General features: G+C 38.7%; 5 protein-coding genes across 5 annotated transcripts; 2 read left to right on the forward strand and 3 right to left on the reverse strand. All coding sequences in view use genetic code 12, as the record gives it.

Moving 5' to 3' along the window:
* Nucleotides 1–369: 369 nt before the first annotated feature.
* On the reverse strand, nt 370–4,752 carry CANMA_004358 (uncharacterized protein; the record flags this gene model as incomplete). Its single annotated transcript, XM_051816627.1, has 1 exon — nt 370–4,752. The coding sequence occupies one exon, from the start codon at nt 4,750–4,752 to the stop codon at nt 370–372; it is 4,383 nt and encodes a 1,460-aa protein (XP_051670074.1).
* A 1,394-nt stretch (nt 4,753–6,146) lies between these two features.
* On the reverse strand, nt 6,147–6,706 carry CANMA_004359 (uncharacterized protein; the record flags this gene model as incomplete). Its single annotated transcript, XM_051816628.1, has 2 exons — nt 6,147–6,639; nt 6,696–6,706. 2 exons carry the CDS (start codon nt 6,704–6,706, stop codon nt 6,147–6,149), a joined length of 504 nt encoding a protein of 167 aa, XP_051670075.1.
* A 534-nt stretch (nt 6,707–7,240) lies between these two features.
* CANMA_004360 (uncharacterized protein) lies at nt 7,241–8,746 on the forward strand (the record flags this gene model as incomplete). The annotated part of the gene is made up of 1 exon (XM_051816629.1): nt 7,241–8,746. The coding sequence occupies one exon, from the start codon at nt 7,241–7,243 to the stop codon at nt 8,744–8,746; it is 1,506 nt and encodes a 501-aa protein (XP_051670076.1).
* Nucleotides 8,747–9,075: 329 nt separating this feature from the next.
* On the forward strand, nt 9,076–10,323 carry CANMA_004361 (uncharacterized protein; the record flags this gene model as incomplete). Its single annotated transcript, XM_051816630.1, has 1 exon — nt 9,076–10,323. The coding sequence occupies one exon, from the start codon at nt 9,076–9,078 to the stop codon at nt 10,321–10,323; it is 1,248 nt and encodes a 415-aa protein (XP_051670077.1).
* An 81-nt stretch (nt 10,324–10,404) lies between these two features.
* Nucleotides 10,405–11,250, reverse strand: CANMA_004362 (uncharacterized protein; the record flags this gene model as incomplete). Its single annotated transcript, XM_051816631.1, has 1 exon — nt 10,405–11,250. The coding sequence occupies one exon, from the start codon at nt 11,248–11,250 to the stop codon at nt 10,405–10,407; it is 846 nt and encodes a 281-aa protein (XP_051670078.1).
* Between the last annotated feature and the right edge of the window lie 379 nt (nt 11,251–11,629).

Genomic DNA, 11,629 nt, shown 5'->3' on the forward strand with positions numbered 1-11,629 from the left:
ATGGTTAATTCTGGTGCAGTTGACAACCCCACCTGAAACGGGCTAGATGTTTTTGGATTAATTTGAACTCGCTGTTGTTGCATCAAAGTTGGAAAGAGATTTCTTTATAATAATAACCTAGTTTGATAATAGAACCCAGAGAAGTGCGGTTGTCATTCCATTTATTGGTTTTTCCATAGAAAATTTTGTATGTAAATTTGGCAAAACCAAAATCAATTTTACACAAAGTCTCGATATAATATAACCCTTTCTATTCATTTTAAGAACATATAAATATGACGAATTAGGATTTGTTGTGTGTACATATATTATTTAACCCCCTCCCCCCTCTCAACATCGCCTTGCCTCTAATTGCACCTTCACCTCCTTCTAAAACTGTACTGAACTGGCAAAATCCTGTTCAGTAACATTTGACCGCTCACACATTTGTTGAAATATGCTACCTCTTGCATTAAACAAATTCCAAGGAGTATCAAACTCTTTAACTTCACCTTTATCCAATACCAAAATTCGATCATAATTAAGAATGGTCTTCAAACGATGGGCAATACACAAAATAGTACAATCTTTAAATTCACGGATAATCGTTTTCTGAATTTTCGAGTCAGTTTCGTAATCAACAGATGATGTAGCTTCATCCAAGATAAGAATCTTCGAGTCACGAACCAAGGCACGTGCAAATGCAATTAATTGTCGCTCACCAAGTGAGAAATTCGAACCGTCATCTTCAACCGCTTGGTCTAAATGGAATTTGTGCAATGCCAATGAATCAGGAGTAGCAGTGGCTTTTTCTGTTGTCTTTTCAGAAATTTCTCCAGTGGCTGGTTTAGTTGTTGACTTGCTTTGCTTTTTAACCGACTCCAACCTTGACTCTTCAATTAACCCTGTTCTCCTTAAAGCATCCCATAATCTATCATCTTCGTGTTCATTAAATGGATCCAAGTTGGTTCTTATCGTACCCCTAAACAAAACTGGATCTTGTGGGATGATTGATAATTTGGAACGCAAGTCTCTCAATCCCAACTTGGAGATGTCGATTCCATCAATTTCAATCCTTCCAGAATCTAATTCCGACAATCGGTACAAGGCTGTCATGATTGATGATTTACCAGCACCAGTTCTACCACAAATACCAATTTTCTCAATCGGATTAACAGTAAAGTTCAAATCCTTCAAAACCAAAGGCAAACCAGGTCTATATGCCAACGATACATGATCAAAAGTGATATTACCTTGTGTTGGCCAATTTGGTGGTGGAGTATTTTCGGTAATGACATATGGTGCTTCAACAGGCAAGTCTGTCGCATAGGAGTTCAATCTTTCTGCCGAGTTCATTTCATTTTCCACCTGAGTAAATGTTCTAATAAGCATTGACAATTGACCGGCGATTTGCAAGACATAAGACAAAATCAAACCAACAGCACTGGCACTCACATTAAACACACGGTTGACACAAAGCAAAGCAATCAACAAGGCAAACAACGTTGCAACAAAATCCATATGAATAGCCAACCAACGTTGATTAGCAATTGTTATGTAATAAGCTTCATTCATACGATCAATCAAATAGTTATTCTTGCCAATAAATCGTTCGGTTGCTTTATATGCTTTGATCGTAGCCATACCACTCAAAGTTTCATTGAAATTATTGTAAACAAGCGATCTTTGAACTGCTTCCAAACGTTTAATCTCACGAGCTGATGCTTGATAGTAGTTGGAAATGGAAACAAACAACATTCCCAAGAACGGAACAGCAATGGCAAACCATGGCAAGTATATGATACACAAAATAACGACACCAATAATGTTGGCAAACACATACAAAAAGAATCTCAACTGATCACCAATTTCATTATCCAAAACATCAGTATCTTTAGTGAATCGATTCAATATACGTCCCATTGGCGTAGTGTCCATAAATGACATTGGTGCATGTAAAACTTTCTTAACAGCAAGCACATTCATCATAACCGATGCAGTATTTGTGATTTTAACCAAGATGATAAATTCGATAGTCAACAAAATAAATGACAAAAAGGCAAACATGATATAAATTCCAATGTAAAACTTGTCGGGCTTGTCAAACTTGTATTCCGTCCAAAATGACAACCACGTGTTTGTAAATATTTGACTGAATGTGGCCACCACAATAAAGAAAAGCAATAAAGGAAGCATCACCCATGGCGTGAGTCTACCAGAACCCAATTCGAAATATCTAGCGTATATCTCCTTACTGATGGCATTAACAGCACGCTCCTCATCTCCAATCAACTTACCATCGGCCTGTTCGTCCAAGTTGTATTCGTGATGACGGGCTTCTTCATCTGCCTCATCATATTCCTCTTCAGGGAAAGCTCCCACGGAGGTGACTGTCCTCGTAGAGCGACGCGTTAATTGCCGTTCAACCACACGCTTGTCGTCCTCGAATAAGTCTTCTTCAGCAATCTCTTCCAAATTTTCCTCCTCCTCTTCATCTTCTTCATGTGATTCACTGTTATATGCCATTAATTTATCAAATCCAGGATTCCTTTCCTTTAATTCCTCAAAAGTTCCAACATCAATTGAACCATCTCCATTCAAAAAAATAACACGATCAGCAGATCCAATAAGGGACAATTGATGGGTAGCCAAGACTCTAGTCTTTTCCTTCAACAAGTCCAAGAGACAATTGTTCATAATATGTTTACCAACACGAGCATCGACGGCACTCAACACATCATCCAAAAGAATAATATCCTTGTTGGCATAAACAGCACGAGCAAGATTGATTCTAGCCTTTTGACCACCAGATAAAGTAATACCACGCTCACCAATCTCAGTTCTATCACCAGCAGGTAACAATTCCAAATCCGCTTCCAAAGAACATGCATAAATTACTTTCTTGTATTTTTCCTCATCAAATTCCGATCCAAAGATGATATTGTCTTTAACGGTTGAGTTTTGCACCCATGGGTATCCACAAAGCAACAATGACCCATTGACATTAACCGATCCACTGGTACGTTTCATAAAACCAGACATGGCTGATAACAATGATGACTTACCCGATCCAATTAAACCAGTAATCACAACAAATTCTCCTTTTTTGATTTTAAAGTCAATGTTATTCAACCCTTCAAAGTGGGCATCCTCTGCTGAAGAAACTTCCGAAGATGAAGAGCCATCCAAGCCTTTAGTTAAAGATGATTCACTGTCTTGTACATCCAAGATAATATTTTCCTCTGACTTTCTCTTTTTGCTACCATTCTTTTTCAGATTCTTGCCATCTTTCTCTTCATCATCTTCAAATATTTCCCACTCGAATGAGGCATCTTCGACATCAATTGACAACGATTCCTTATCCATCCATTCTTGCACATCAGGAGGAGCTTCAATCGCATTTTCTTCTGGATTTATCTCGCTCTGTGACATAAAGTCACCTACACGAGAAATCCCCATAAACGCATCGGCACCAGTAGCTAAAGCCATGGGTAACAAAAACACCTGTTGAGTCAAGGTATTGTAAAGGGAAAGTGATGAGAAAATAGACGCTGGATCTCTCTTACCATTTGATATCGCGTAAAGAACCAAAAATGCCGTCATAGATGCAAATAATGTCAAGGACATGGCAAACGAAGTAACAACATTCCGAAGCACTTGCATACGATAAATAATCTTCATCTCCTTCTTCCTAAGATCGGAGATATTTTCATGGTAGGGTGGTTCCCAAGAATAAAATTTAATAACTTTCAAATTGTTTAATGCTTCCTTTATGTAATTAACCCTCGAGTCGGTATAATGATTGGCCTTTTTCCTATAAGCAATCAATTTCCCCGTTGAAAAAGCAATACCGACCATAAACACAAGTAATATTCCAACTCCAACTAACGACGCAACACCTATGTTGACGATCAAAATGGCAATGGCAATAGCGATTGGAATGGGGAACACGATAATAAATGGCTGGAAACCCAAGGCAAAATCTATTCTTGACAAATCTGTCCCCAACATCGAAGTGATCTTACCCACAGAATACTTGTGTTTGGCTTCAGCACTAAGTTTGAATGACTTATCCAAAAGTGCCTTTGTCAATACTGCCTTTGCTTGTGCACCAGTAATCATCGAGCGATAAAAGAAGTGGTTAATCAACACACCAACAATAAACACCATTGCGGTGGTACCAAAGGAATAACCAAGACCTTTTCCTATTCCAGGTTCTTGACCATATGCCTTCAACTCGACGTATTTGATCAATTTCTTACTCAATAATGGCATCGTTGTTTGACCTGCATTACTCAATGCTAAGCACACACAGGCCCAAGTATACTGCCATTTGAAAGTCTTGGCCAAGGCCCAGACAGTTAAAAATTTGCTCAATTCATAATCTTTCAAGTCTTCTTCGGGATCCACCGAAGTAGTTTCAACCGTTTCTCCTCTTTCTTTGCATTTTGCAGCAATGTGTTTTTGCTTGGATCGATCAATATCGTTTGACATATACCTGTAAAAATCATCTGCCATTTTTTGCACCTTGATATCATCAGTTAAATAAAACATGTCATCTGGTTGTAAAGTTCTTTGGTATCCTGTGTTCATCACAGGTGCTAGCCACCAAAAAAAAATTTGTTTAATAACATTAGCTGTAGCTCCAGGGTATGGTTTCCTTTCTTCTTGTGTTGGTACAGGTGGTACATTCTTGGACATTAAAAAGCTCAAGAGCCTCTTTTGTCGCTCCAACAGTAGTTGGTTTGATTCTAATGCAGATGATGATGCCATTGTAATAATGTGTGTGTGTGCGTTTGTGGTATAAGTTGATGCAGAATAGATTATAAAAAAGTGAAATGAATGACAAGCTATGTGGTTGATTTTCGTACAAGCTATTTGTAAAGATATAGATATAGATATATATATATATTAATGAAAAATCTGTTTCTTTGCTTTTTTGCCTCTTCTTATAAAATTTAATTATTTTTCTTTTGTGTATGTTTGTCACAATTGTCTTTTTAGAACCTTAATAGTTTACATAATAAAACAAAGAAACAAAACAAGATAGAACGAAAAGATATCGGGTGTGCTTGTAAGGCAAAATATCCACAAAATATCCACAAAAACGGAATTGAATCCTATTTGGGTTAGACCATTGCGGCTGATCCGATGATCTAGAACGCACAGATTGTTGTAATAGGGAAAGGTAAAGAGGGACACGGAGCTAGTGGCAAGGCTTTACTAGACTCATTCAATATTCTTATTCTCACCGCATTTCTGTTATATCAACCATCTCGTATTTTAAAAAAATTAGTCATGCCAAAAAAGAAAAAGAAGTGGAAAGGCTCATGGCACTAATGAGACGTTTTAAATAGCGACAACCAAATGCTTACCTTCTTCAGCTTATAGTGTCTCATCCCTCAAATCAAAGGGTCACTCTAACAAATAAGTGAATAAACCGTTTGATGGCAATGAACTAAGACTTACAGCAGTTATGGATTTTCATACGCTTTTAAGGATTTAAATCATCCCAATTGGGAAATACACCCGCTATAGCCTTAAACACAAAAATATTGACACGGAATTAGTGATAAATTCTGCTAAAGCCGTTTGCCCTTTAGCCAAACGGTTCGATCCTTTGATTAATAAAAGGAGGAAGGTAGAACATTAGTTGTAGGATTCCCAGGCATGTTCAATAAAGGACAAGATTGACTACTGACAGAGAGGGTTGTCGTATATACGGTGGACGTAAGAAGCTGAAAACGGACATTACCCCATTTGTGGCAGGAAAAATATCCGGATTCGACATTCTTTTGTCCGCACCGACAGGGCTTAGATTACTTCTTGTCTTTTAACTGCTTAGCTAAACAGAGCTATAAGCGCCGTGTAATAGAATGGGACAACGAAGAAGCTCGATAGCGCGGCCAACTTTTGACTTCGACACTTTGACTCTTGTGATATGCACACAAGCATATAAAACCACATCTTGACTGCTTTAGCAAAGGGATTTCAGTCTGAGGCTACGAGATTGAATAACAAAGAGCTTTTGAAAGAAGGCAAAGTGTATAACAAAGGATATATACATTGTGTCATATTAGAACTCCTTCCATCAGTACTTTATTACAATAGAATGAATTGATTGCAAACGAAGTCGTGCTGTCTAGTCAAGCTGCTAAATGATGATGCTAGCAGGTTCGTATGCCATGTTTCTTTTCAAAATGTCGATTGAACCCTTTCAAATCAGCATATTGCGACTGACAGTATTTGCATTGGCGTTTTAATCGATTACCAACCATAACATTAAAGAATTTCCCAATATATTTTGGTGTGTTTGAATCATTGTAGCTCAAATAAACCTCTTTTGGATCACTGCTTTCAATTGGTGGGACGTCGTTTTCGTCTGTTGCATTAACCGCTGAATTAACAATCACCTTTTTATGTGGAATTCGAGTAACTGGCAGCTTTCGATTAGGTTTCAATCGGCGAGGCTTTGGTTCGTTGCATCTAGATACTCGTTGGGCATTCTGCGGTTCCTGTGTGCAAATCAAAAATGATGAAAGGTACAATGTTTTAACTTTCGTGGTTGGCAGCACAACTGGTAACGACTCTTCAAGTAATGGGTTCAAGCAATTGACAAACTCTTGTGAGCTACGGACTAAATGGCGTAAGGTTGATGGTCTGGATTGGTTAGGTCATTACATTGTCATGAACCATCTATGGGAGTAATAGCATACCTTGATGACATTTTTCTATAATTTGTGGTTGCCAAGTGCAAAATTTGGTTAAAAAAAATTTAACTCCACCCTGAAAAAGAGAATATACGTCAATGTAAAAGAAGGTCAAACTCAACGACTAGTAGAAAAGAACATCAATCTAACCTACTACCATCAGGAAGTCAAGGTCACTATGACATATAGTAGAGAGCAAAATCACTCATCTATATATACACACTTACAACGTGAAGTATAACATACGTCATTTGGGTGTCAACTAGAACCTACATTCCCCTAGGCAATAAAAATGCTTTCATTGTGCCTGAATTGCGCGATATCTTCTACCCATCAAGTAACTACCCCATCAGAGGCATAATTTGGGAAGATTCGCAATATCGGAGTACTGTTTTGCAAAAAATCAATTAGCGCGTTTGCGTTTTGCAACGCTAAAGCCACAGTTTTTTTTTTAACTAAAAGTTTATTCCCAATCCTCCATCATTGTTTATAAGCTGAAGCCAAATCCCACTCGCACGTCTTGTTCTTCTTTTCAACTAGTAATCACCAAAATGACTACCAAAAGACAGAAAAAAGAGAGAAAACAAATCATTGTCAATGCATTTGACATGGGAACCCCTGGTTTGCAATCACCTGGGTTGTGGAAACATCCAAAGGATAAATCAAGAGATTACAACACAATTGAGTACTGGGTAAATCTTGCCAAACTATTGGAAAAAGGAAAGTTCAATGCCTTGTTCATTGCCGATGTGTTGGGGCCATATGACGTTTACAATGGTCCTAGGAACTTGACTGCCGCAGCCAAAGCTGGTGCTCAATGGCCCATCAATGAACCTAGTGCGGTAGTTCTGGCCATGGCTGCGGTGACAAAGAACTTATCTTTTGCTGTTACTTCAAGCACCATTAGCGAAGCCCCTTACCATTTTGCAAGAAGATTGGCAACGTTGGATCGTTTGACAAAGGGGCGCGTTGGATGGAACATTGTATCATCGTATTTGGACAGTGCTAGCAGAAACTTGTTAAATGGGGAGCCATTGCCACCACATGACGAAAGATACGAAAAGGCTGAAGAGTATTTGGAAGTGATTTATCAACTATTTTTATCTTCGTGGGCAGATGATGCGGTGCAATTAGACTTGCAGAAAGGTGCTTTTTCCGACCCCCAAAGAATTAGAGAGATCAATTACGAAGGAAAACATTTCAAAGTCCCTGGCCCATTTATCTGTGAACCAAATCCTTACCAAAGACTTCCGGTTATATTGCAAGCGGGTGCAAGTACTAAAGGTATGGAATATGCAGCAAAACATGCTGAGGCAGTATTCATAAACGGCAATACTCCCGAGGGATTAAAATCAAAAATTGACAAGCTCAACTCTTTGATTAGGAAGCATGGAAGAAACCCTGATGATGTGAAAAAGGTACAATTGGTTACTGTCATTGTTGCACCTACCTATGAGGAAGCAGTTGAGAAGTTTAAAGATTATAAACAGTACGCTGATGTCGAAGGCGCTCAAGCGCTTTTTGGAGGCTGGACTGGAGTTGATCTTGGCCAATACGACTGGGACCAAGAATTGGATCAGGTTGAAAGCAATGCTGTTCGCAGTTTTGCTGATATGATGATCAAGCCCTTCCCAGGAGATCCACCAGATATTAAAAAGACTAGGGGCTACATTGCTAACAAACTTTCTATTGGAGGATCTGGTGTCTTGTTTATTGGATCTCCAACTGATGTAGCAGACGAGATTGAGAACTGGGTTGATGTAGCTGGTGTTGATGGGTTCAATTTCACCTATGCAATCACACCTGGCTCATTTGAAGATATTGTCGATTTGTTGATACCAGAGTTACAGAGACGAGGCTTGGTTTGGGACGATTACCCCAAGGAAGATTTGACTTTTAGAGAGAATTTGTATGGAATTGATAGAGAAGATGCTACATTTTTGAAACCAGATCATCCTGCTTATAATTTGCGATGGAAGGAGGGTGAAACTCGACAAGAGTTTGAAGCAAAATTGGAGAAGACATTGAAGGAGAATTTTGCTAGTAAGGAAGAGTAAGTATTACATTAATAGAGGTTAAGATTGATAAACAGCGACGATAATATTTGACAGCTTCTCTAGCAGCATTGTCTAATTGGATAAATGTTAATCATTTGCTCGAATTTTCGCAGCCACAGTTTTTTCTTGTGCTGCTTACCTAATCTCAACTTATTATGATAACCGATGACACAATATGTAAAAGTATGATAATTGACACCACACCTTCGGCTACCAAAACATATCCTAAATGAGCCACCACCCCCCTTTGTGAGGATTTGATATAAAACTTGTCAAGAAGTAACCAGCTTGTGGGTTGAGATCAATAAACGAGCATACTACACCCAATCATGCCTTCCAAATCAAGTACTTACAATTTAAGACCATTTGCCGAAGCACCCTTGTCCTCCTCAAAGGAAAAGCCAATAGAATTAGAATCAATCGATTTATCTTTATACAAAGACGGTCCTGAAAACCTTCCTGCAAGGAAGCAGTTGGCCGACAAGATTGAAAAATCACTATCTACGTATGGGTTCATCTCTGTGATTAACCATGGATTGGAAGTGGAGAAATTGGAGCACCTCAAATCAGTTGCACAGGCATTGTTGGAGTTACCTGTGGAGGAACAAAAGAAGCACTTGGCTGGTGCTCTCAAATCCGATCTTGAAGACCGCTCGAAATCCATTGGTGCTGAAAGAGGATCCGGTTTCAAACCAAAAGGTTACTGGTCCATGAGGAACGGCGTTGAAGACTCCATCACCCACTACAACTTTAACCACATGAACCATTTGCGATTCTTTGACACACACGCCAACAATTATCCCGAAGTGGTCAAGGACCATCTTACAGAAATTGCCGAGTATTATCATTTCCTACACACAGACACTTTGAAAAAAATTTCCAATTTGACTGATTTGGTGTTGGAGCTTCCTGAAGGATTCATTTATGACAACTATTATGCCATTAAAGAAGGTGATTTTGATGGATCGGGCGGGGGCGCCGGGAGATTCATGCTTTATGATGCCATGCCTCCTGAAGACCAAAAGAAGGTTGATAATACATGGTTGAGAGGACACTCTGATAGTGGTGGATTTACATTTATCACGTCACAACCTATTTTGTCGTTGCAAATCCGTGATTACTATACTGGAGAATGGAACTATGTTGGGCATACGCCTAATGGATTGATTGTTAATATTGGCGATGCGATGGAATTTATCACTGGTGGGTATTTCAAGTCGTCTATTCACAGAGTTGTTTCTCCTCCAGATGACCAAAAAAATTACAGAAGGTTGGTGTTGATCTATTTTAGCAAGCCTAAGGAGACAGCAATACTTGACCCAGAGCCATTGAATTCCCCCAAGTTGAAACGCTTGGGTTATAACAAGCCTGAAGAATGGGAAAAGATTGACTATGCTGCTTGGAACAAAATCAAGTCAAGCTTATTTGGAAGAAAAGCCATCAATGATACAAAATCCGAGGAGCCAAAGTTGGTTTTATTGCATGGAAGATTGCACGAGAGATGGCATCAAGCTGAGGCAAATTTCAGCTTGAATGAAGCTTTAAAGAAGTTCGACGTTATCACGTTAGAGAGTTGAAGACCTATGGTAGAAAGGGGAATATAGCTTTTATTATATAAGCCTATTTGTTAACGATTGAACTGAATGATTTTCTTGCCTCTAAAAGATGTACTTGATTAACGATACCAAATTGTTGACGGCCCAAATGAAAATAATTTTTCTGTTTGTGGAGCTTGAGAGGACCTTAGTAAATGTATTTTGAAGAAAGCTCGACGCTCTCAAAGCATCAAGCAAGATACCCAAGGTGATAATTCCATCGTTAACAAGAGCGGTTATCAATTTAACAAGGAACAGTTGACCATCAGTGGTTGAGAAAAGATCATCAACAACCGAAACACCCAAGCCTGATTTGTTTAGTGACTCACAAATAGATTCAGGGTCAGCAACAAGGTTAACCAAGGTGATAACTGATGACCAAATGGACTCTTGAACGGTACCAAGGATATCGCCAATTGTTCCCAATATATCCAATCTCTTAACTGATATGACTCCATTGTTGTATAAAGTGACAATGATATCCCACAAAGCAGGAATCAACTTGTAGTTGATAAAGAATCTCATAACAACTGAAACAGCTAAACCAGAATTGTCTGCAGCTTCCAATAATGTTTCCAACCCGGTGTTTTTCACATATTCTTCGACAGCTTTGATAGTGGTGCCTTGAGAAACAGAGCTTGTGGCAAGCCCATGAATGATTTGAACACCAGTACCGGATTGGTTCAAGGCAGTAAATGCGGCTGTTAATGCTGGGTTATCTCTCTTTGTGACGTTACCAGTAACCGCAGCGACTAACAGCTTCAAATATTGGTCTACTTCTTCCAACTGCTGCTGAGTTGGCTCAGTTTCTCTTTTGACTACCGCTTGACTCACCAAGTCAACATCGCCTACTTGTGCTAAAGCAAAAGCGATAAAAAAGAATGATAATATGACAAACAAGTTCTTCATAGTGTGGTTGTTGGTTGGGCTATAAAATTGCCTTTTAGCAGAAATTTGGCTATTACTTATATACAATCCCAAATTTTATCACGAATGGGGGGTGGGGGAGTAGATTCGCCATTTCAATTTTCATAGAAAGTTTAAATGTCATGATGCCCAAATTTGGTATGGTTAGTGCTAAGCGTAAAATGTGAAATTGTAGTTTTGCAACATTCTTGAGTCAGTTTTGTACCGAGTTTCGTAATTGGACATGCATCGTATTAAGTATCACTACAACGTTTATGAATAAAATGACTTTACGTATCTTTGCCGTTTTAGGAAATTTTCTTTATTTTTTTTCTTGAGACCATTGTTTTTGTGTTAATTTTTGCAACTCTAAAAGTCGTTG

The sequence above is a fragment of the Candida margitis genome (genome assembly GCF_024628925.1).
Source record: "Candida margitis strain CBS 14175 chromosome Unknown scaffold52, whole genome shotgun sequence".
NCBI lineage: Eukaryota > Fungi > Ascomycota > Pichiomycetes > Serinales > Debaryomycetaceae > Lodderomyces > Lodderomyces margitis.